The sequence below is a fragment of the Rana temporaria genome, chromosome 8 (assembly GCF_905171775.1).
Source record: "Rana temporaria chromosome 8, aRanTem1.1, whole genome shotgun sequence".
In the NCBI taxonomy this organism is placed as follows: domain Eukaryota; kingdom Metazoa; phylum Chordata; class Amphibia; order Anura; family Ranidae; genus Rana; species Rana temporaria.
Window position 1 is genome coordinate 185,642,479 of NC_053496.1, and position 25,356 is coordinate 185,667,834.

The 25,356-nt window shown below is 46.8% G+C and overlaps 3 protein-coding genes across 3 annotated transcripts; all 3 read right to left on the minus strand.

Annotated features, from left to right (window-relative positions):
* Nucleotides 1-5,909: 5,909 nt before the first annotated feature.
* On the minus strand, nucleotides 5,910-8,047 carry LOC120909642 (oocyte zinc finger protein XlCOF6.1-like). Its single transcript, XM_040321404.1, has 3 exons — nucleotides 8,042-8,047; nucleotides 7,751-7,886; nucleotides 5,910-7,054 (listed from the first exon to the last, which is right to left on the minus strand). The coding sequence occupies exons 2-3, from the start codon at nucleotides 7,872-7,874 to the stop codon at nucleotides 6,165-6,167; spliced, it is 1,014 nt and encodes a 337-aa protein (XP_040177338.1). The 5' UTR covers nucleotides 7,875-7,886; nucleotides 8,042-8,047; the 3' UTR covers nucleotides 5,910-6,164.
* Nucleotides 8,048-17,897: 9,850 nt separating this feature from the next.
* Nucleotides 17,898-19,473, minus strand: LOC120909635 (oocyte zinc finger protein XlCOF6.1-like). Its single transcript, XM_040321393.1, has one exon. It carries the CDS (start codon nucleotides 19,311-19,313, stop codon nucleotides 18,192-18,194), a length of 1,122 nt encoding a protein of 373 aa, XP_040177327.1. The 5' UTR covers nucleotides 19,314-19,473; the 3' UTR covers nucleotides 17,898-18,191.
* Nucleotides 18,023-19,265, minus strand: LOC120910625 (gastrula zinc finger protein XlCGF67.1-like). The gene is made up of 2 exons (XM_040322380.1): nucleotides 18,614-19,265; nucleotides 18,023-18,120 (listed from the first exon to the last, which is right to left on the minus strand). The coding sequence occupies exons 1-2, from the start codon at nucleotides 19,263-19,265 to the stop codon at nucleotides 18,023-18,025; spliced, it is 750 nt and encodes a 249-aa protein (XP_040178314.1).
* Nucleotides 19,474-25,356: the final 5,883 nt, after the last annotated feature.

A 25,356-nucleotide genomic window follows, 5' to 3' on the forward strand; every position in this document is an offset into this window, starting at 1 on the left:
AGTATGAAGTAAGTAAAACCCTGACTCAATCACATAAAAAAAGTAAATAAAAACTCAAAGACAGTTTTCGAGAAGTCCTTTACTAAAGAAAACCCCCCAAAAATAAATGCCCCACGGAGCAGATCCAACGTCAATCTTGATGAACGACCTGCCCGAAAAACAAAACAAAAAACGTCTGCCGAACACTTACCGAATGACAGGTAAACATGGGGGTGGGGTCAACCAGTGACATCATCAGGTAACCCCATCCTTATGTTTATCTGTCATTCGACAAGTGTCTCTCCACAGGACACATCATCTTCAGTGAGCAATGCTTTTTTTTTTTTATGCGGGTCGGCATTCTTCGTAATTGACGTTGGACGTTTATTACTTGGGATTTTCATAAAGGACTTCTCAAAAAATGTCTTTTCATTTACTTTTGATTTTTTTTTTTGGTGAATGAGTAGGGGTACTATGTATCCCCTACTCATTCACATGGATCTGGGGCCCCCTTATTAAAGGGGGCTTCCAAGATTCGATAAGTCACCCCTCGCACTCCCACAACCACCAGCCAAGAATTGTAGGGAAGAGGCTCTTGTCCTCATCAACATGGGGACAAGGTGCTTTGGGTGCTTGCTCGTATTTTCTTGGCCTGCTAGGCTGCATGCTAAAATATGGGCTGGTGTGGATTTTGGGGGGTCCCCACACCATTTCTTTTTTATTTTGGCGTGGGGTTCCCCTCAAAATCCATACCGTCCAAAGAGCTTTTTATGAATTGGGGAGGGGGACCCCCACGCTGTTTTTTCTTATTGTTTTAATGTCATCACTTGTTTGTTTACATTCTGCTGTCAGCGGGCAAGTTAGCTGACAGCGGATAAGTTATGGTTATTAAGGATGCCGTGGCTGCCTTAACAATCAGCTATTTTTCACAATAAATTTGGATCAGATTGGAAAATATCAAATCCTTCCAATAACAACGAATATGCTAAATGAATGCCGAAGATACACAAAAATTTCAGAAAAGGAATCTGTTCAACATAACGAATTTGACAAAACAAAATTCTTCAATTAACGAATGCATGCAAAACTAAACAAAAATTTCCGGCGTGCACGTGTCTACCCTTCACCTTTATGTTTAAAAAACTTCTATCCTCCGTGGATCTCTAAAATGAGAAAAATATTCCCACGAGTGGCCCAAATGGCCCCCTAAGTGCGGGAATCGGGAATGTTCTGACCCTTAAGGGGTTAATCTAGGTTTCCACACTATATATGTGTGTATCATCACCTGCTGAAGCTAAAAGACGTCACAGTGACTATGGAGGAAGAGGACGGACATGACGGGGAATACTTGGTGTAAATAAAAAATAAGATCTTATTACCTCCACTGGTGCCAGTTATAGCAATGTCTCTTCTCTACTTCCTCCCGACTCACCTCTCACCCGAAACTTCCTGTCTGTGCCTGATATCACTTCCTGTCTGTAACTGAAATCACTTCCTGTCTTCCATAGAGACCTTTTTTCTCTATGGTATAAGTGAAATCACAAGCTTGTGGAGCTCAGAGGAACTGCAGCCCTGAAAATCATCCCATAGTGTGAACATGGACACGTCTTGTTGCCAAGTGTCCCGAATGCTACAGGACAATCCTGGGATTTTGGCAACTGATCCAATGTCTCTGCTTCTCCAGGTTTTTTTTTTGTATGACCCTCATTAATATGCATACAGGACCTTCATCAAGAACAAGGGTCTAGTATGTGTAGCGCCCTGCTCCCAAAGATGGAGGCACTATTTTAAATTTAGGGGATATCTGGGCCAATAGTTGGGCCCAGACTTGCTGAATTACATGTAAATTTGCCTCTGTTATGGCTGTTGTACTGCCTGGTAGTATTTTCCCTTGCTGCCTGTGGGTGGCATTGCCACTTCAGGCCCATGTTGGACCGCAGGTGTACTATGGTGTCCCTCCTCGGCAGTGGTACATTTGTTGTGGTGACCCCGCTGTGCATGCTGGGAGGGGATACTTAAGGGACAGATGCCGTATCCCGGGGTCCTTCGCCTCGTGGCCCTCCTGGCGTGAGGTGGGTGTGCATGATTTTAGTCTCGGGACCACATTGGTCTGAGGTTGTGTTCCTGTCAAGTAGGCCCAGATTGTTCTGGCTGGGGCCTACGCTTTGAAGGTGATCCTGTGCTGTCTGTCCTGCGGGAAGAAGCCACTCAATGAAGGAAGCCAGGGTAGGACCTGTCCTGGAAAGGACCGAGCGGAAGGCTGGTACTTTGGGAGAGGCCTGGTAACTTAATGAAGGATGCACCGTAACCTACAACACCTTACAGTCTGCTGGGTTGGCTTAAGGGTTCTTTGGCTGTAAGGCAGGAAGTTCGGGACTTTAAATCCTGTGGCAGAGGATTCCTGACCATCCATTCTGTGTTCTCAGACGGTCTGTGGCAGAGACTGTTTCCTATACTGTATCTGGTTTTCCAGAAACACGGCTTTCTCACAGGGCTGGGCTGTTTGTATTCATGCCGATCCTCTTGTTTAGAAGGACACGGACATAGAAAAGATGGAGGGGGGTTTCTCTATGTTAGAAGTGATGTGAGGAAGAAAGACGATCTTGTGGTTGGTGTTCCAGAAACACGGCTTGACTCCTCACAAGACTGGGCTGTTTGTATTCATGCTGATCCTCTTGTTTAGAGGGACACGGGACATAGAAAAGATGGAGGGCGGTTTCTCTATGTTAAGAAAGATGATCTTGTGGTTGGAGGTTGTGGAGGAATTATGGGTGGAATGATATACAGGTAAATATGAAATGTAATGTAGCACCCTCCTTGCATAGAATGCTAGGCAAATTTAGTTTTTGTCTCCTGCTGTAAGGGAGCAGTGATCCTTGGTCCTGGTCTGTTCAGGGTTTCACAGGCTGGGAGTTTGATTGCGTCTCCCTGCTTCTGGATAAAGCGCCAAGAGCTTAGGGCGGGAGATTCAAACCAGCCTGAATATTTATCATGCTCCAGGCAATTCTTGGAGGGGAGTGTCCAGAAGAAGGATAAATAGTCTGAAGCTCTCGAGAGTTGGTGTCACGATCAGGGGTCAGACTCAAAGACCAATTGCTAGAGCAGTTGCAGGACTACCACTGACCAGCAGGATAGGTACACAGGCAGTCACCCTGGCAGATAACACAGGCTCACGTGAGGTGCGGAGTCTAAGTAATAACCGGTGTTCACCAGAGCTCCTGATGGTGGAGATGGATTTTGCTGCGTATTAGTACCAGGTCGCAGTCCTCAGGATCGCCCCACCAGGAGGTGAGCGAGCTAGGGTTCAGTATCTGATAAGCAGGTAAGGATCAAACAGAAGCGTGGTCAGTAAACAAGCCAAAAGGTCGGTAACGAGTAGTTGCTGGTTGGGATCAGGCAGAAGTGTAGTTGAGGAACAAGCCAAGGGTCGATAACAAGTAGTAGCAAATATGGATGGCAGCAGGGAAGACAGGAGCGAGATACAGGCTGGAGATAGCACAATATTCTGGCAAGGAGGAAGTGCAGAGACATGGCTTATATCAGGAAGTTCGTGGGAGGAGCAAAGAGTTCAAGGTTCAGCTGAAATCAAGGTACAAGGCAGGGCTGTCCAAATGATCTGACAAGGTGCTGTCCAGCATCTCAGATAGCTCAGTGAGAAGATGCATTACCAGACACAGTAGAGGGCCCAGGTTCAAGTCCAGGTCCTGACAGTTGGGTTCTCACTTCCCAGGAGGGTTCCAAAGCTTGAAGAGCTGCTACCTTAGGACTGTGTAGCTCTTCTTGAAGCCTCAGAGGTGTCAGGGCTGAGGACCTGGATGGATTATCCTAGAAGCTGGTTGCAGGACAGACCCACACAGGTCTGAAGAAGGTCTCACTCACTGGAGGATGCTGGAAGGTGGCAGCTGTCCTGGCGTCAGGAATCAGCAGTAGGGATGGCCAGTTCTGTGTGGTACACTTAGGAAACTGGGACCAGACTGTGTATGTTTTAAGTGAGGTTTATTTACAGTGAAATAAAATTCATCCAAACACCAGCAAACATAAATATATAAGTAAACCAAAAACTTGGTGACAGAATACCTGACTAATAATAAGCAAACAATGAACTATATACAATATTTACAAAATGGGGAACACCGAAAAGCAGGGGAAAACTGGAGGTGCAGGAAGCAGATGGGAAGGGGGATCAGGAACAAGGGAGAGGGGGTATAAGGCAGCAGGGTGCAGGGCACAGGGCAGAAGCAAGATCATGATCAATGGCACTGGAGAGGCAATAGTAGGGGAGGACCTAATACCCTCCCAGCAGCCAGCATGAGATGGAAACTGATTACTAGGTTTTGCTGTCTGCTGGTGGACACCAGAAATACAACCTTCCTCTCTGGAAAGCACAGTGCCACCAACAGGTGATCCAGGTCCTGACAAATGAGGATTTGTGAATAAATACCCTAAATTGATCCCTGTTAATGTGCAGTGTCATGGAAGCTGCATTGGTGCAAGGTAATCAGGTGCCAAACAAACTTAGTCTTATGCCACGTACACACGATCGTTTTTCGGGTTCCAAAAAAAATGAAGTTTTTAAGGGTCTAGAAAAAAAACGACGGGCCAGATTCTTAAAAGGCTTACGACGGCGCAATGCTATTTGCGCCGTCGTAAGTCCTAATCTGGCCCGGCGTATCTATGCGACTGATTCTTAGAATCAGTTACGCATAGATATCCCTTAGGCTGCATTGCCACTCCGCGACAAGATACGCCGCGTATACGTAGATAATTTGGAGCCGGTGTGAATGGACTGGTGCTTGTGGTGGTGGGCAGCCTCTCTACTATTAGGAAAGAGACAGTTGTTACCAGCGCCCCCCTAAAGACAGCAGGCGGCACTCTCCAAGCAAATGAAGCTGCCTGTACAAACTGATAACTACTGAAATTATCACACTTGTCATGTAGTGTGATCTCCCTTTCTCTTTATCCATAATCAATATCTAGTTCCTCTCTTACCACAATACCTTTCTTTTGAAAATTCAGCTGAAGATCAGACTACACTGCTAGAGGGACCCAACCGGCAGTGACACCCCCTCCTTCTCTCCTAGAGGAACCCAACCAGCAGTGACACCCCCTCCTTCTCTCTCCTAGAGGGACCCAACCAGCAGTGACACCCCCTCCTTCTCTCTCCTAGAGGAACCCAACCAGCAGTGACACCCCCTCCTTCTCTCTTCTAGAGGAACCCAACCAGCCGTGACACCCCCTCCTTCTCTCTCCTAGAGGAACCCAACCAGCAGTGACACCCCCTCCTTCTCTCTCCTAGAGGGACCCAACCAGCAGTGACACCCCCTCCTTCTGTCTCCTAGAGGAACCCAACCAGCAGTGACACCCCCTCCTTCTCTCTCCTAGAGGAACCCAACCAGCAGTGACACCCCCTCTTTCTGTCTCCTAGAGGAACCCAACCGGCAGTGACACCCCCTCCTTCTCTCTCCTAGAGGAACCCAACCGGCAGTGACACCCCCTCCTTCTCTCTCCTAGTGGAACCCAACCAGCAGTGACACCCCCTCCTTCTGTCTCCTAGAGGAACCCAACCGGCAGTGACACCCCCTCCTTCTGTCTCCTAGAGGAACCCAACCGGCAGTGACACCACCCCCTTCTCTCTCCTAGAGGAACCCAACCAGCAGTGACACCACCCCCTTCTCTCTCCTAGAGGAACCCAACCAGCAGTGACACCCCCTCCTTCTCTCTCCTAGAGGGACCCAACCAGCAGTGACACCCCTCCTTCTCTCTCCTAGAGGGACCCAACCAGCAGTGACACCCCCTCCTTCTCTCTCCTAGAGGGACCCAACCAGCAGTGACACCCCCTCCTTCTCTCTCCTAGAGGGACCCAACCAGCAGTGACACCCCCTCCTTCTCTCTCCTAGAGGGACCCAACCAGCAGAGACACCCCCTCCTTCTGTCTCCTAGAGGAACCCAACCGGCAGTGACACCCCCTCCTTCTCTCTCATTGTAGAGTAGACCAGACAGAACTTTGAAGTCTTTAGTGATCTCTGATTTACTTATAAAGTGTTTCTTCCATGATGGAGATCAGAGGAACGCTCAGCCACGTGTTTTCTGAGGTGTATATCAAGGTGAGCGTCTTCCCAGTGTGAGATCTCTGATGTACGGCAAAATATGATCCATAAAGAAGATATTTCCCCACGCTTAGGACACTAATAAATCCTGAAGATTGTGTGGGATCTCTGATGTTTGTTGAGATAAGACTTCTGTGAAAAACTTTTCCCGCACTCAGGGCAGGAATACGGCTTCTCGCCCGTGTGAGACAGCAGATGTGTTTTAAGATTGAACTTCCGTGAAAAGCGATTCCCGCACTGAAAACAGGAATACGGCTTCTCACCTGTGTGAGACATCTGATGCGTGTTAAGATGGTACTTCCGTGCAAAACATTTCCCGCACTCAGAACAGGGATACGGCTTCTCACCCGTGTGAGTTCTTTGATGTATTACAAGGTCTGAATTCCGTTGAAAACATCTCCCGCACTCAGAACAAGTTGGTCTACCGCCCATGTGCAATCTCTGATGAGCGGATAGCTTATTCTTCTTTGAAAAACATTTCCCACACTCAGGGCAGGAATACTGGCTGTCCCCACTGTAAGATACTGGTTGTATAACAAGGTCTGATTTCTGTGGAAAAAATCTCCCACATTGAGAACAAGAATATGGCTTTTCACCCGCGTGGAATCTCTGATCTCCGAAAAGGTTGGATGCCTGCGAAAAATATTTCCTGCATTCAGGGCAAGAATGAAGGTTCTCCCCCATGTGAGATCTCTGATGTACAGAAAGATCTAATTCTGAGCTAAAACTTTCCCCACATTCGGGGCAGGAAATGTTTTCCTCCCCCTGAATTCCGGCCCCACCCCTCACAGTACGAGGGTGCTCAGAGTCAGAGGGATTCCATGGTCTATCCACACTGTGAAGTCCTCCATCCATAGTGGAGCTCATTGTCTTTTGTAATGCCCAGTCTTGGGTCATGTCCTCATCTTCCACTTTACAAACTCGAGATAACGTGAGATAATCCTTTGAGGGTTTCTCCATGGCTTGTCCTGGAAAAATAGAAAAACATCATCAATAGATATGAGAGGGTTAGTTCACTTCCATCAAGATTCCATCTGGATCAGGTAGATATGAGTGAGGAGATGTTCTCTGTGGAGGTCCCAACCAGCTGGGACTCTTCCCCCCATCAAAGAACCTTTGGTCCTCCTCCCAGATCACTTCTACATTTACACAGCCTTGTCAGAAGAGCGGGAACCAATGGGGGCTGGGAGGGGCGTGCTCTTTACACAACCACAAGCCTAGGCACTGGGTCATGTGATCTCTGACAGATAAGAGGGTCAAAGTTCAGACTTGTAGACCCTTTACCATAGAACAAGTGACCATAGGCCTAGGCTTCTGGCGATATGCAGCACTTGAGGGAGCTTACAGCAGGATTTTCTGTTAAATAGATAAATGTTTCAGTTTTTTTATGTTACTCCATATTTTTCCAACCCAGCAAAGTATCTATTGTAACAATCCTGATACAGGCAGATGAATCCAAGAATCTACATAAATAGTGGCTGCAGCAAAAAAAGAGGGATTTATCTGCGAGAAAAGACTGATATCACTCAGTTCCCACCCTACTCTGAACCAATCAGTGTGCAGAAACAGAGCAGAGATAAGAGAAGAATATATTATGGGCTCATCAGATGATGGGGGATCTAGGTGGACCCTACGTGCTGCTCTCTGAATACATTATGGGTCACCTGTGCTGATCTGTGTAGGAGTGTCCTCCTCTATGAATGTCCTCGTCATTCCAGCCTCCTCCATAGATTGCTGATCATCCCTCACATACGTTTCTTCTACTTCAGCTTTAACTTTTACGTTCATCAGATCTTCACCCTAAACCAACAGAATGGCAGAAAATAACATCTGTGACATAGAAGTATTTATGATGTGAGATCACATAGAAAATATCATCTTGTAGAGTCCACACATCATCTCCACATGTCAGAGTGTTCAATCACTTTATGTTCCCGACCCTCAACTCCTCCTACCTGATGATGGTGGGGGATGGTGTGACCTTCCTGTGTGGAATCCCGGGAATACAGAGGACGGGGACATCTCTCTGGTGGGTTCCCGGTATTAGGTGCTTCCATCATGATATCCTTATGAAGTTCTTTGTGTCCTTTAAAAAGTTCCTTCATCACTCCATACTCATTGTCCACCTCTTTATACTCTTCTTTAACAACAATATTATAATCCCTGAGGTTTCCACTCTGAATATAGAATAAAAATGACATCAATGGTAACAATGCAGATAATGTACAGATCCTAATGATACTATCAGTGATTGTTCCTCATCTACCTGATGATGGTGGGGGATGGTGTGACCTTCCTGTGTGGAATCCTGGGAATACAGAGGACGGGGACATCTCTCTGGTGGGTTCCCATTACTGGATCCATCTGTAGGAAACACACACACTGACTGAATACATTGTTTCTATGTGTTTATCAGATAATGGGGATCTAGGTGGAGCCTCCGTACTGCTCTCTCCTTTACAATAAAGTCTCCTCTTACCCGGTGATGTGAGGGGCGGCTGATTGTCCATCATGACGTCCTTGTAGAGATCCTTGTGTCCTTCTAAATACTCCCACTCCTCCATGGAGAAATAGACAGTGACATCCTGACACCTTATAGGAACCTGACACACACAATGATACCGTCACCATCCAGACAGAACAGACATTATCTGTTACTGGATAATGTCCCAGAATTCCCGGCACCCCTCACCTCTCCTGTCAGCAGCTCCATCATCTTCTTGGTGACTTCTAGAATCTTCCTGATGTTGCGTCTTCTAGGAGTCGAGGAGAGAAGTGGAGGCACTGTGATGGTCGTATGATCACCTGACTTCACAGGGGGAATAACCTATTCAAGCAAAAACAGTAATAACATGTGATATTCCCAGAATCCTCCTCACCTCTCCGGTCAGGTCTGTGTTTTATTAATGGAGATAAGAGGGATGTCATGTGACCTCCCAGAATCCTCCTCACCTCTCCGGTCAGCAGGTATATGATCTCCAGGGTGAGGTTTAGTATCTTCTCAGTCATGTGACTCCGGTCCTCCTTCATCCTCAGTGGTAATGTGATCTATACAGGTTTCCTGTGGACCAATAATTGATACGAGATATAACTGGACTGTACAGGTTGTACAATATTAGGATGGGGATAATATGAGGGTTTATGTCTGAACAATCCCCATTGCACACAGAGACACATTCAATTTAGTATTTCCTATGAATTTTGGGTCCCAAAGCCTCTTACCCTTCACCTTTATGGAAAAAAAACAAACAAAAAAACTTCTATTCTCGGCATAGCTCTAAAATGAAGAGAATGTTCCGGCCCTGTAATTGAGAAAATGTTCTGCCCCTGAAGGGGTTAATCTAGGTTTCTACACTATATATGTGTGTATTATCATCTGCTGGAGATAAAAGACGTCATAGTGACTATGGAGGAAGAGGACGGACATGACGGGGTTACTGGGTGTAAATAGAAAATAAGATCTTATTACCTCCTCTGCTGCCAGTTCCAGCAATGTCTCCTCTCTACTTCCTCCCGACTAACCTCTCACCTGGAACTTCCTATTTATACCTGACATCACTTCCTGTCTTTCATAGAGATTTCCTGGAGAAGCAAGATCACCACCGTGTGAAGCTCAGAGAAACTACAACACCAAGAAACGTTTTCATAGCATGCTTTTATCTGAAATTCCGACCGTGTGTAGGCTCCATCGGACATTTGCTGTCGGAATTTCCAACAACAAAAATTTGAGAGCTGGTTCTCAAATTTTCAGACAACAAAATCCGTTCTAGTAAACTCTGATCGTGTGTGGACAATTCTGACTCACAAAATTCCACGCATGCTCTGAATCAAGTACGAGCCGGAAGCGCTCGGTCTGGTAAAACTAGCGTTCGTAATGGAGATAGTACATTCACCAACGCTGTAACAGACAGAAAGGACGAGGCTGAAAAGCGCGAATCGTCTCTCACCAAACACGACTGGTATTGAACTTCCCTTCAATAGTGCCGTCGTACGTCTTGTACGTCACCGCGTTCTTTTCGTTCGGAATTTCCGACAACATTTGTGCGACCGTGTGTATGCAAGACAAGTTTGAGCCAACATCCGTCGGAAAAAAATACACGCTTTTGTTGTCGGAATTTCCGATCGTCTGTACGCAGCATTAAAAGTGCTCCCTAGATTTTAGGCCCCATTATGCAGCTAGGCTGCAAAAGACTTTAACATTTGTGGTATGCTCATATTCAGGATTAGTAGTAGGGTTGTCCCTTACTTTTACTCGCCGATACCGATTACCTATACTTTTTTTTAAATCTCATATGACAGTGGCACATGTGTCAGTAGTTTTTTTTTTTACAATTTTTTTTTTTTTTTTTTACAATGCTTTCTTTTTTTTTAACCACTTACCCCCCGGACCATATTGCTGCCCAAAGACCAGAGTACTTTTTGCGATTCGGGACTGCGTCGCTTTAACAGACAATTGCGCGGTCGTGCGACGTGGCTCCCAAACAAAATTGGCGTCCTTTTTTTCCCACAAATAGAGCTTTCTTTTGGTGGTATTTGATCACCTCTGCGGTTTTTATTTTTTGCGCTATAAACAAAAATAGAACGACAATTTTGAAAAAAATGAATATTTTTTACTTTTCCCCCAAAAATATATAAAAAAACATTTTTTTTCCTCAGTTTAGGCCGATACGTATTCTTCTACATATTTTTCGTAAAAAAAAATCGCAATAAGCGTTTATTGATTGGTTTGCGCAAAAGTTATAGCGTTTACAAAATAGGGGGTATTTTTATGGCATTTTTATTAATATTTTTTTTTACTAGTAATGGCGGCGATCAGCGATTTTTTTTCGGTATTGCGACATTATGGCGGACACTTCGGACATTTTTGACACATTTTTGGGACCATTGGCATTTTTATAGCGATCAGTGCTATAAAAATGCATTGGATTACTATAAAAATGCCACTGGCAGTGAAGGGGTTAACACTAGGGGGCGGGGAAGGGGTTAAGTATGCCTGGGTGTGTTCTTACTGTGGGGGGGGGGGGTGGCCTCACTAGGGGAAACACTGATCCTCGGTTCATACATTGTATGAACCGAAGATCAGCATTTCCCCTGCTGACAGGAACGAGAGCTGTGTGTTTACACACACAGCTCCCGTTCCCCGCTCTGTACCGAGCGATCGCGTGTGCCCGGCGGCGATCGCGCCCGCCGGGCACACGCACGGGAGTCGGGGGCGAGCGGGGGGCGCGCGCGCCCCTAGTGGCGGCTAATAGACAGGACGTCATATTACGTGCTCTCGCCTAGGAGAGCCACCTTGTGGACGTATTTCGGCGGTGCGCGGTCGGCAAGTGGTTAAAGGGGGTGGGGGGGAATGGACAGTGTCAGTGTGTTTTATTTTTTTACAATTCATTTTTTTTTTATTTATTGCAATTCTTTTTTTTTCACCCCTGTTGGGGGGCTTTGGTGAGATATCAGGGGTCTTAACAGACCTCTGACATCTCCCCTCTGAGACAGAGAGCGGGACTAGGGACACATATTCCCCAGTCCCTTTCTCAGCAGCCTCAGCTGCAATGAAAATGAAAGGATAGAAGACAGCGGCTTCTCTTCATTCATAAACTGAAACATCGTAAACACAGTTTACGATGTTTCAGTTATGTGAATGTACAGAGTCAGTGATGACTGACTCTGTACTTCGGAAAAGGTAGGAGCCGGATTTACCGGCTCCTACCGCCGCTCTCCATCCTGAAAGATCGAGGGGGACACGGCGGCAGCACGGAGGGAGGACATGGCAGCAGCACACGGCAGCAGCACGGACGGGGGACATGGCAGCAGCACGGAGGGGGGACACGGTGGCAGCACGGAGGGGTGACATGGCAGCAGCATGGAGGGGGAACACGACGGCAGCATCGCCGAGGAGGGACAGGACAGTCAGCGGTGATCGGTGCTTGTAACTCCCCCACCTCACTGATCACCCTGACTGTCCTGGTATCGGTTGAAGCATCGGAGCATTTGCCCGAGTACAAGTACTCAGGCAAATGCTCGGTATAGGTCCCAATACCGATACTAGTATCGGTATCGGGACAACCCTAATTAGTAGAATGTGCTTTGAGGTGTAAGAATGCCCATGCTGTGTGAGATAAAACTTTTTAATTTTATTTTCTAAAAATGTGTGGCAAAAAAAGTGATTTTCAAAAGACTCACCATGTCTCAAAATAAATATCTTGGAGGGTCTACTTTGAAAACTAGGGTCATTTTGGGGGGGGGGGGGGGTTCTCCTGTCCTGACACTTCAGGGCCCCAAGAAATGTAAAAGGTAATCAGGAAATCAGATGCATGATTTATGCATCTTGAAAACATGACGTTGCTCCTTGGATTTTGGGCCCCTCTATGGCATCTGGACAGCAAAAAATCTCACACATGTGATAGCTCCATACTTGGGCGGAGTAGAAGAATGTGTTTTTGGGGTGTAATTCGAAGTATGCCTAGGCTGGATTTTATTTACTTTCTTCATTTTCCAAAAACATTGTGGCAAAAAATTACAACTTCAAAAAATTTCACCATGCCTCTTACTAAATACCTTGGACTGGCTGCTTTACAAAAAATGGTCATTTTGGGGGTGTTTCTACTGTCCTGGCATTTTAGGGTCTCAAGAAATTAAACACAACATCAGGTTCATAAATTTCACATATACATACCATTGTTTGTAGATTCTATAACTTTCATACAGACTAAACAGAATACAATGTATCATGCTAATGAATATTTGTTACTGTAATTGAATTTATAGTAAATATGAAATGCTACATTTAAAAATGTCTTATTTTCCACTTTCCGACAGCAGGTGGCACTCTTCAAGCAAATGAAGCGCCTGTACAAGCTGATAACCACACTCCTTCTCTTCATCAATGAGCAATATCTAGCTTCTCTCTCGCCATGATGTTTATGTGTGGAAGCTTCTGCAGTGCTGAAGGTCAGGGGAGATCAGACTACACTGCTAGAGGGACTCAACCAGCAGTGACACCCCCTCCTTCTCTCTCCTAGAGGGACCCAACCAGCAGTGACACCCCCTCCTTCTCTCTCCTAGAGGGACCCAACCGGCAGTGACACCCCCTCCTTCTCTCTCCTAGAGGAACCCATCCAGCAGTGACACTCCCTCCTTCTCTCTCCTAGAGGAACCCAACCAGCAGTGACACCCCCCTCCTACTCTCTCCTAGAGGGACCCAACCGGCAGTGACACCCCCTCCTTCTCTCTCCTAGAGGAACCCAACCAGCAGTGACACCCCCTTCTTCTCTCTCCTAGAGGAACCCAACCAGCAGTGACACCCCCTCCTTCTCTCTCCTAGAGGGACCCAACCAGCAGTGACACCTATACTTACCTTCTCTGTGCAATGGTATTACACAGAGTGGCCCCAAACTCCTCTTCTTGGATCCACTGCCGGAAGCTTCCAATGGGGGCACTCACGTGGGCTCCCTCCCAAACCTCCCTGTCTGCATCTTTTGGCCCCTGCTTCCTCAATACTGGCTTTGATAGACAGCAGCAGGAGCCAATGAGACCAGGAAGTGAGGGGAGAGAAGAGCAGCATATGTGCACAGCTCTGGATCAAATGAGGGTTCAGGTAAGTGTAAGGGGGGTAACTGGGGGTACTACTGCTACCTAAACATTTTTTACGTTAATGCAAGTCATAAAATACTTGGGCTCTATAACCAATTTAATATCTATACCAGACTGTAACGGAACCCCAAACGGGACAGGGGTTAACGCCGTTTACGATATTCCATTCCGAGCCCAAGACAGCTTATCGACACTCCACAATCCGGCGACACGACCCATACGGTTCCCCCCCCCCCCCCCCCCCCCCCGAAACGAGACACACAGCTCTGTTCTCTGGTTCAACAGAAATAGACAATATTTATTGAGAAGGCAGGCTCTTATATACACTAAAAAGAATACTTGCAGTAATCAAATGGACAATGACACACTCCACCCACAATATCATACAATGGTTACTAATGAGCCCCCCTCAATACACATCTTTTAGTAGACAGACATTCTGACTCCGAGATAATCTACATGAGCTAATTAACTACAGCTGACAAGTCAGACATCTGACCTCTAGACTGTGCTAACTCACAATACACATTTACCATCAATAGAAATTCACACAATACAGTGTCAATTAGCATTACACAATGAAAGGTTTTTCAGAAGCCATCCGAGCTTCATTTACATCACAGTAGCAGACTTAATTACCACAGCAAGCTTAATAGTACACATCAGCCAACACACAATATATATACAATATCTATACTGCATTAAATGTGACTAGCACAGACCATAGTGGGGTTCTCATTCACCCTGTGCCCCTAAAGTGACTCCCGTTACACAGACCATCATCATAATTGTGATGAAGGTCTGCTACAGATGAAGCAAATGCCTTGCTGCCTTCTTGGCTTCAGATTTATCATCCAAACTTCAGAAATGTTCTCTGACCCTCACTAAAGCAAACCCAGGTATGTCCAGCTAAAGGGGTGTGACTGCAGCCCCATACACAACAAACTGCAATGTATTGTGTGTTCCGACACCCTTCTATCAGAACCCACATTTTGAGCTCCAGTAGCTCTTCTATTGGATCAAACTACACAGGTCAACATTCACTCCCAACTTTCATCAATGAGCCTTCCCTCCCCTCCTCCATCAATAAGCCTTCCCTCCCCACCTTCATCAATGAGCCTTCCCTCCCCACCTCCATCAATGAGCCTTCCCTTCCCACCTTCATCAATAAGCCTTCCCTCCCAGTCTCCATCAATGAGCCTTCCCTTCCCATCTCTATCAATGAGCCTCCTCTCCCCACCTCCATTAATGAGCCTTCCCTCCCCACCTCCATCAATGAATCTTCCCTCCCCACCTCCATCAATAAGTCTTCCATTCCCACCTCTATCAATGAGCCTTCCCTCCACACCTCCATCAATGAGCCTTCCCTCCCCACCTCCATCAATGCGCCTTCCCTCCCCACCTCCATCAATGAATCTTCCCTCCCCACCTCCATCAATAAGTCTTCCATCCCCACCTCCATCAATGAGCCTACCTTTCCACCTCCATCAATAAGCCTTCCCTCCCCACCTCCATCAATGAGCCTTCTCTCCCCATCTTCATCAATAAGCCTTCCCTCCCCACCTCCTTCAATGAGCCTTCCCTTCCCACCTTCATCAATGCGCCTTCCCTCCCAGCCTCCATCAACGAGCCCTCCCTTCCCACCTCTATCAATGAGCCTCCTCTCCCCACCTCCACCAATGAGCCTTCCCTCCCCACCTCCACCAATGAGCCTTCCCTCCCCACCTCCACCAATGAGCCTTCCCTCCCCACCTCCATCAATGAATCTTCCATCCCCACCTCCATCAATGAGCCTACCTTTCCGCCTCCATCAATGAGCCTTCCCTCTTCACCTCCATCAATGAGCCTCTCCTCCCCACCTCCATCAATAAGTTTCCCCCACGCCTTTATCAACGAGCCTTCCCTCCCCATCAATAAACCTTGGTTGCCCTCGACCCTGTCACCAGTTGGCCGGTTCTCCTTCCTTGGACCACTTTTGGTCGGTCCTGACCATTGCAGACCAGGAACAGAGCTGAAGTTTAGGAGTTGCTCTACTGTCGTCTAGACAATACAATTTGGTCCTTGTCAAAGTCCCTCAAATCCTTACGCTTGCCCATTTTTTCTGCTTTCAACACATCAACTTCAAGAAAAACATACTGCCTAAAACATCCCACCCACTTTCAGGAGATAATCAACGTTATTCATTTTACTTTTCAGTAGTCATGATGTTATGGCTGATTGCTGTATGTATCTTCCTGTGTGTGGCCAGCCACCTAGGTTCGGGTGACGTCTCCCTCCAGTGATGGCCAGTGGTATTGCAGATTATAATAACTGTTCAATGGCAGTGTTTTATCCCCCCCCCCCCCCGCACGCACACACACCTTCCAAAGTAAGCACTGTCCTTGTTCCATTATACATTCTGCATCATATTAAAGTATGCTTGATGAGGATGTGTAGCCATCTTTCCAAATATTGAGGTTGAACTGGAGGAGAAGGATTGTAGATCTTGATGTTTTCAGTGATGAGAATGTAGTTGGTGTTCTAGAAACACGGCTTGGCTCCTCACAAGACTGGGCTGTTTGTATTGAATGAATGAATGAAAAACTTATATAGCGCGGCACATGCAAACCAAATCGCCTCTGGGCGCTTGTTCCTGTCTCCTTTGATATCAAAAGAGATGAGTTTTGATCTTTCTCCTGAACGCTAAGTGATTTTCCTCCAACCGAATGCTGGTTGGTAACGCGTGGTGAGCTTTTATTTTTTCGCATAGATAATGGGGAGCATTCCCATGGTATTCATGCTGATCCTCTTGTTTAGAGGGACACGGGACATATAAAATATGGAGGGGGGTTTCTCTATGTTAGATGTGATGTGAAAGTGAGGAAGAAAGATGATCTTGTGGTTGGTGTTCTAGAAACACGGCTTGTCTCCTCACAAGACTGGGCTGTTTGTATTCATGCTGATCCTCTTGTTTTAAAGGGACACGGAACATAGAAAAGATGGAGGGGGGTTTCTCTATGTTAGATGTGAAGTGAATGTGAGGAAGAATGATGATCTTGGGGTTGGAGATGTGGTTAGTGTTCCAGAAACACGGCTTGGCTCCTCACAAGACTGGGCTGTTTGTATCCATGCTGATCCTCTTGTTTTAGAGGGACACGGGACATAGAAAAGATGGAGGGGTTTCTCTATATTAGATGTGAAGTTGAAGTGAGGAAGAAAGATGATATTGTGGTTGGTGTTCCAGAAACACGGCTTGACTCCTCACAAGACTGGACTGTTTGTACTCATGCCGATCCTCTTGTTTTAGAGTGAAAGTGAGGAAGAAAGATGATCTTATGTGGTTGGTGTTCCAGAAACACGGCTTGACTCCTCACAAGACTGGACTGTTTGTATTAATGTCGATCCTCTTGTTTAGAGGGACACGGGACATAGAAAAGATGGAGGGGGGTTTCTCTATATTAGATGTGAAGTTGAAGTGAGGAAGAAAGATGATCTTATGTGGTTGGTGTTCCAGAAACACGGCTTGACTCCTCACAAGACTGGGCTGGGCTCTCCAAGCAAATTAAGCTGCCTGTGCAGGCTGATATGTACAGCATTGAAATTGTGAGTTTTGTAGTCTGGGTCCCCCCTTCTCCTCATCCACATGCTCCTCCTTCACCATCAATTCTTCCCTGGAAGCTTCTGCTCAAGACCAGGGGAGATCAAACTACACTGCTAGAGGGACCCAACCAGCAGTGACACCCCCTCCTTCTCTCTCCTAGAGGAACCCAACCAGCAGTGACACCCCCTCCTTCTCTCTACTAGAGGGACCCAACCAGCAGTGACACCCCTCCTTCTCTCTCCTAGAGGGACCCAACCAACAGTGACACCCCCTCCTTCTCTCTCCTAGAGGGACCCAACCAGCAGTGACACCCCCTCCTTCTCTCTCCTAGAGGAACCCAACCGGCAGTGACACCCCCTCCTTCTCTCTCCTAGAGGGACCCAACCAGCAGTGACACCCCCTCCTTCTCTCTCCTAGAGGAACCCAACCAGCAGTGACACCCCCTCCTTCTCTCTACTAGAGGGACCCAACCAGCAGTGACACCCCTCCTTCTCTCTCCTAGAGGGACCCAACCAGCAGTGACACCCCCTCCTTCTCTCTCCTAGAGGGACCCAACCAGCAGTGACACACCCTCCTTCTCTCTCCTAGAGGGACCCAACCAGCAGTGACACCCCCTCCTTCGCTCTCGTAGAGGGACCCAACCAGCAGTGACACCCCCTCCTTCTCTCTCCTAGAGGGACCCAACCAGCAGTGACTCCCCCTCCTTCTCTCTCCTAGCAGAGGAAGACAGACAGAACTTTGAAGTCTTTAGTGATTTCTGATTTCCTTATAAAGAGTTTCTTTCATGATAAAGATCAGAGGAGCGCTCAGCCACGTGTTTTCTGAGGTGTATATCAAGGTGAGCTTCTTCCCAGTGTGAGATCTCTGATGTACGGCACAATATGATCCATATAGAAGACATTTCCCGCACTCAGGATACTAATACACCTCTAGAGTCATGTGGGTCCTCTGATGTTCGGTAAGACAAGACTTCTGTGAAAAATATTTCCGGCACTTGGGGCAGGCATAACATTTCTAAACTGGGTGTGCAGTCTTTTATGTCTGGAAAGACCGGTGTTATGTGAAAAACACTTCCCGCACTCTAGACAGGAATACAGGCCTTGTCCTGTGTGATACCGTTGATGTTTAACAAGTTCTAATTTCCGTGAATAACATTTCCCGCACTCGGGGCAGCAAAATGGCTTTTCACGCGTGTGGCATGCCTGATGTTTCGTAAGATGGGAATTCTGTGAAAAGCATTTCCCGCACTCTGAACAAGAAAACGGCTTCTCACCACTGTGAGATCTCTGATGTTTGTTAAGATTGGACTTGTGCGAAAAACATTTCCCGCACTCAGGGCAGGAATACGGCTTCTCACCCGTATGAGATCTCTGATGTATAGCAAGTTCTGATTTACTTGAAAAACATTTCTGGCACTCGGAGCAGGAATATGTCATTGCCCCCGTGTGAGATGTTTGATGTATTACAAGTTCTGATTTTTGAGGAAAACATTTCCCGCACTCAGGACAAGAATATGGGTTTTCCCCAATGTGAGATCTCTGATGAGTTACAAGTTCTGATTTATGTGCAAAGCAATTCCCGCACTTGTGACATATATGTGGTTTCTTGTCCATGTGCCATCTCTGATGTCTGTAAAGATGGCACTTTTGTGAATAACATTTTCCGCAATCAGGACAGGAATACGGCTTCTCCCCCGTGTGAGATCTGTAATGTATGACAAGTGCTGAGTTATGCAGAAAACATTTCCCACACTCAGGGCAGGAACGAAGCTCCTCACCTATGTGAGATCTTTGATGTACAGTAAGACTTAGTTTAGAGTTGAAACTTTCCCCGCACTCAGGACAGGAAAGTGTCTTCTTCCTCTGAATCCCGGCACCACCCCTCACAGTACGAGGTTGCTCAGAGTCAGAGGGATTCCATGGTCTATCCACACTGTAAAGTCCTCCATCCATAGTGGAGCTCATTGTCTTTTCTCCTCCACAATCTCCTGTGATGTCCTCATCTTCCATTTTACAACCTGGAGATAAAGTGAGACGATCCTTTGAGGGTTTCTCCATGGCGTGTCCTGGAAAAATAGAAAAACGTCATCAATATATCTGAGAGGGTTAGTTCACTTCCATCAAGATTCCATCTGGATCAGGTAGATATGAGTGAGGAGATGTTCTCTGTGGAGGTCCCAACCAGCTGGGACTCTTCCCCCCATCAAAGAACCGTTGGTCCTCCTCCCAGATCACTTCTACATTTACACAGCCTGGTCAGGAGAGCAGGAACCAATGGGGACTGGGAGGGGCGTGCTCTTTACAGCCTAGGCCCTGGGTCATGTGATCTCTGATAAACAAGAGGGTCAAAGTTCAGACTTGTAGACCCTTTACCATATAACTTTAAGTGACCATAGGACTAGGCGCTGTGTTATCCTATCTGTGCTATTGTAACTAGGAGTGACACACAACCTAATACTGCCAGCTGAACCCCAGGATGAGTATCAGTACAGGGAGGTGACCATTATCAACCTATTATTGGCTGACATCACTCAGCTCCCGCCCTACTCTGGACCAATCAGTGTGCAGTAACAGAGCAGAGATAAGAGAAGAATATATTATGGGTCACCTGTGCTGATCTCTGTAGGAGTGTCCTCCTCTATGAATGTCCTTGTCATTCCATCCTCCTCCGTATATTGCTGATCATCCCTCACATACGCCTCTTCTACGTCACACTCAGTTTTCATGATTATTAGATCTTCACCCTAAACCAACAGAATGGCAGAAAATAACATCTGTAACATAGAAGTATTTATGATGTGACATCACATAGAAAATATCATCTTGTAGAGTCCACACATCATCTCCACATGTCAGAGTGTTCAATCACTTTATGTTCCCGACCCTCAACTCCACCTACCTGATGATGGTGGGGGATGATGTGACCTTCTTGTGTGGAATCCCAGGAATACAGAGGACGGGGACATCTCTCTGGTGGGTTCCTCGTATAAGGTGTTTCCATCATGATGTCCTTATAAAGATTCTTGTGTACTTCAAAAAGCTCCTTCACCACTCCATACTCATCATCATCCTCTTTATACTCTTCTTTAACAACAATATTATCATCCCCGAGGTTTCCACTCTGAATATATAATAAAACATTCATTGTAACAATCAAACATGTGTATAAATCATAACTACCAATAATTGTTCCTCATCTACCTGATGATGGTGGGGGATGGTGTGACCTTCCTGTGTGGAATCCCGGGAATACAGAGGACGGGGACATCTCTCTGGTGGGTTCCCATTACTGGATCCATCTGTAGGAAACACACACACTGACTGAATACATTGTTTCTATGTGTTTATCAGATGATGGGGGGTCTAGGTGGAGCCTCCGTACTGCTCTCTCCTTTACAATAAAGTCTCCTCTTACCCGGTGATGTGAGGGGCGGCTGATTGTCCATCATGACGTCCTTGTAGAGATCCTTGTGTCCTTCTAAATACTCCCACTCCTCCATGGAGAAATAGACAGTGACATCCTGACACCTTATAGGAACCTGACACACACAATGATACAGTCACCATCCAGACACACCCCTTGTCTGTTACTGGATAATGTCCCAGAATCCTCCTCACCTCTCCTGTCAGCAGCTCCATCATCTTCTTGGTGACTTCTAGAATCTTCTCCATGTTGTGTCTCTCAGGTTTTAGGGAATCACATGGAGGCACTGTGATGGTCATATGATCACCTGACTTCAGAAGAGGAAATCTCTGTATTGGAGAACCAAAAGGAATATCATGTTAGAATCCCAGAATCCTCCTCACCTCTCCGGTCAGGTCTGTGTTTTATTAATAGAGATAAGTGTGATGTCATGTGACCTCCCAGAATCCTCCTCACCTCTCCGGTCAGGTCTGTGTTTTATTAATAAAGATAAGAGTGATGTCATGTGACCTCCCAGAATCCTCCTCACCTCTCCGGTCAGGTCTGTGTTTTATTAATAGAGATAAGAGGGATGTCATGTGACCTCCCAGAATCCTCCTCACCTCTCCGGTCAGGTCTGTGTTTTATTAATAGAGATAAGAGGGATATCATGTGACTTCCCAGAATCCTCCTCACCTTTCCGGTCAGGTCTGTGTTTTATTAATAGAGATAAGAGTGATATCATGTGACTTCCCAGAATCCTCCTCACCTCTCCGGTCAGCAGGTAGATGATCTCCAGGATGAACTTTAGTATCTTCTCAGTCATGTGACTCCGGTCCTCTTCCATCCTCATTGATGTGGTCAGGTGATCTATGTGGGTTTGTCTGTATATGGATAGCGGAGAATTACAATACAATACTGCTACAGAGAAAAAACTTTACATTTTCAAATTGAAGAAAATGTTCCGGCCCCATAAGTGGGGAAATGTTCTGACCCTGAAGGGGTTAATCTAGGTTTCCACACTATATATGTGTGTATCATCATCTGCTGGAGATAAAAGACGTCACAGTGACTATGGAGGAAGAGGACGGACATGACGGGGTTACTGGGTGTACATAGAAAATAAGATCTTATTACCTCCTCTACTGCCTCTTCCAGCGATCTCTCCTCTCTACTTCCTCCCGACTCACCTCTCACCCAGAACTTCATATTAGTACCTGACATCACTTCCTGTCTTCCATAGAGACTTCCTGTCTGGGTAGACGTGAGATCCTCACCTTGTGGAATTCAGGGGAACTGCTGCCCCTATTTCATCAGATCAGGCGACCAGTCAAATTGTGTAACGGAAGGGATTTTCGTCACGCCATCTTGGTACACCCCACGCTCGGCCACAGTAAGGATACAGTGAGAAGGCGGTGTAGTGTCACATTCTGCTCCCCATGATAGAATGCTCCGGAAGTGACGTTCCGTTGCCGCCATCTTGCTACACCCCACACTCCTGCACAGTATTGATTGAGTGAGAAGGGGGCAAGTGGACATCTTGTGACACCCATCGGAGTTTTAGATTTCACAGTTATTTTCAACACAAAACGGAGCTTATTTGCTTAAATACAGTATTTTGAAATCCGATGGACTGTTTACATGTTAAATGTGAAAATCAGAGGTGTTCTGTCACATTAGCAACCATGTGAGGTCAGCAGGTTTGCTGCGGCTTTTAAAATTTAACATTTAAACAGTCGGTCGGATTCCCAAATACTGTATTTAAGCATATAAGCTCCGTTTTGTGTTGAAAATAACTGTGAAATCTAAAACTCAGATGGGTGTAACAAGATGTCCGCTTGCCCCTTCTCGCTCTATCCTTACTGTGCAGGAGTGTGGGGTGTAGTAAGATGGCGGCGACATAACGTCACTTCCGGAGCATTCTGTGAAAGGGAGCGGAATGTGACACTACAGCGGCAAGCGGACATCTTGTTACACCCACAAAGTCTTGCATTTCACACATATTTTTTTACCAGAAAACTGAGCTTATATCGTGAAATATCATATTTAGAAATCAGTGTGACTGTTTTGATGTTGAATTTTAAAAGCAGCCGTGTTCTGTCAGATTAGCAAACCTGTGAGATCAGCGGGCTTGCCGCTGCTTTTAAGATTCAGCATCAAAACACTCAGACGGATCTTTGAAAACACTGTATTACACGATATGAGCTCAGTTTACTGGTAAAAATACCGGTTAGTGAAATCAAGACTCCGGTCGGTGTAAAAAGATGTCCGCCTGCCACCTTCTCACTGTTTCCTCACTGCGTCCGAGTGCGGGGTGTACCAAGATGGCCGCAACGGAACGTCACTTGCGTTACAAAATTTCACAGGTCACCTTATCTGACGAAACATCTCGTAGTGTGAACACGGCCTGATCTGTGAACACGGACTGTACCTTTCTTGCCTCCAGTACCCTGCCCTCCTGGCCCCCTAATTGCATACCCACCAGACCCCCCCTGTACCATGCTCTCCAGACCTGCTATTAGTGTGCCCTCCTGCCCCCGCCCCCCTCCATCACATGTAGGACTACCCCCGTAGGAGATGCAGGTGATGGGGATCCCCACTGCTGCACAGCCAGGCACATGACAACCTTAGCTGTCATTTATAGACAAGGAACAGTCTTGGTCTTTATGTTTTATTGGGGGGGGGGGTAATAACCTGGATGGGATGGGAATTATGGAATGCCCAATTTCATAATTGAAAAACCAGGGACAGCTTCCTCCCTATTTACAACTTTAAATCCCTGTACACACGGGCAAGAATCTCGTCAGGAAAAAAAACGTTGTTTTCCCTGACGAGATTCTTGGCAAGAATCTCTTGCCGCCCGAGTATACAGACTCTCCTTTCAAAAGAACCGTGGTTCTCTTGAAAGGAAAGAACGCAGTGACCTCATCGCGTACGACGAGCATGCGCTCGTCACATTCGATGCCGTCGCCGCCATTCTTGCTGCACCCTACCTATGCCTAGGAAGCTACCGCGCATGCGTTAAAGTCATTTCGAGCATGCGCGGGTTTCCACGGCGACAGGTAAGTATACACACTCTCGGGTTTCTCGGCAGGAAAACTGCCGAGAATCTCAAGACGAGAAAAATAGAGAACATGTTGGGCCAGATTCAGATAGATTAGCAGATCTTTAGATCCGCGTAATCTATCTGATTTACGATCCGCCGGCGCAAGTTTTTGAGGCTAGTGCTGTATTCAGAAAGCACTTAACTCAAAACTTGCGGCGGAGTATTGTAAATCCTCTGGCGGAATTCAAATTCCGCGGCTAGGGGGAGTGTACTATTTAAATCAGGCGCGTCCCCGTGCCGATCCAACAGTGCATGCGCCGTTCGCAAATTTTCCCAGCATGCATTGCTCCAAATGACGTCGCAAGGACGTCATTGCTTTCGTCGTGTACGTAAATTACGGCCATCCGTATTCGAGAACGACTTATGCAAACGACGTAAACATTTCAAAACTCGGCGCGGTAACGACGGCCATACTTAAAATTGGCTGCGCCTCATAGACCCAGGGGTAACTATACGCCGGAAAAAGCCGAACGCAAACGACGTAAAAAAAAAGCGCCGGGTGGTGCGGACGGCCTGGAATTGCAGCCTAAGATCCGACGGTGTAACACAGTTACACCTGTCGGATCTTAGGAATATCTATGCGTAACTGATTCTATGAATCAGTCGCATAGATACGACCGGCAGAACTCAGAGATACGACGGTGTATCAGGAGATACACTGTCGTATCTCTTTGAGAATCTGGCCCGTTCTCTATTTTTCTCGTCTAGATTCTGGGCAGTTTTCTTGTCGAGAAACCTGAAAGCCTCGTACACACGCACGGTTTACTCGGCAAGAAAGCTCTGCCAGTTTTCTTGCTGGTTCTTGCCGAGTAAACCGAGCGTGTGTACGAAGCTTAACTCCAATTTTCACTCCTTTATCCTGTACAACAACAGCGCCGATTGATTCCTCTCCTCAGTACTGACAGTCTCTAAACGATGCAAAAGTCCCGTATAGGCTAGGAACTCTCAGTCCCTTGGATAGCAGCACAATGTTTTGTGAACTGCATCCTAAAGTTCCTTCAGCTTCCCTGAGGATACTGGTCCCAGTTCTACCACAGCAGGAAATGCTAGCCTACCCAGTTCCCTCTTCACCAGCCCACCTGTTTGCTCTTCCTCCAAACCAAAACACCAAAGTCTAAACCTGACTGACTATCTTCACCAGTCTATACGACTGACTCTCTGGAGATTTCCCCAGGGCAAGGTTTGATGAAGACTTAAGCCCACCGCTGTCTTCAAGACAGACCTGCTACATGTGGCAGTCTCTCCCACTGTCAGTCCCCGCATCGTGCTGATCTACCAACTCTGTCCTTTCCTTGTACCAGCTGCCTCTCAGGAAAGCCTCCTTACAATTTCTTCTGGGGTAGGATCCTTCCAGGCCAGCCACCTGAGCCCTGGCCCGAGGCAGAGCCCCTCCCCTTGAGGGCCACCAACAGTCTCCCTCAGCACTGAATCTCCATCTTCCACCCGGCTCCCTGCTGGCATGACACATCCATATTTAAAGGTTGGCTTAGTCCCCTGCCAGGCCCACTGTCTGGGGATTGGCTAAGCTCCCCTAAGTATGCAGGACAGCCCTTCTGGCCTTCGCCCGCTAACTTCCAGAATGTTCTCCAACT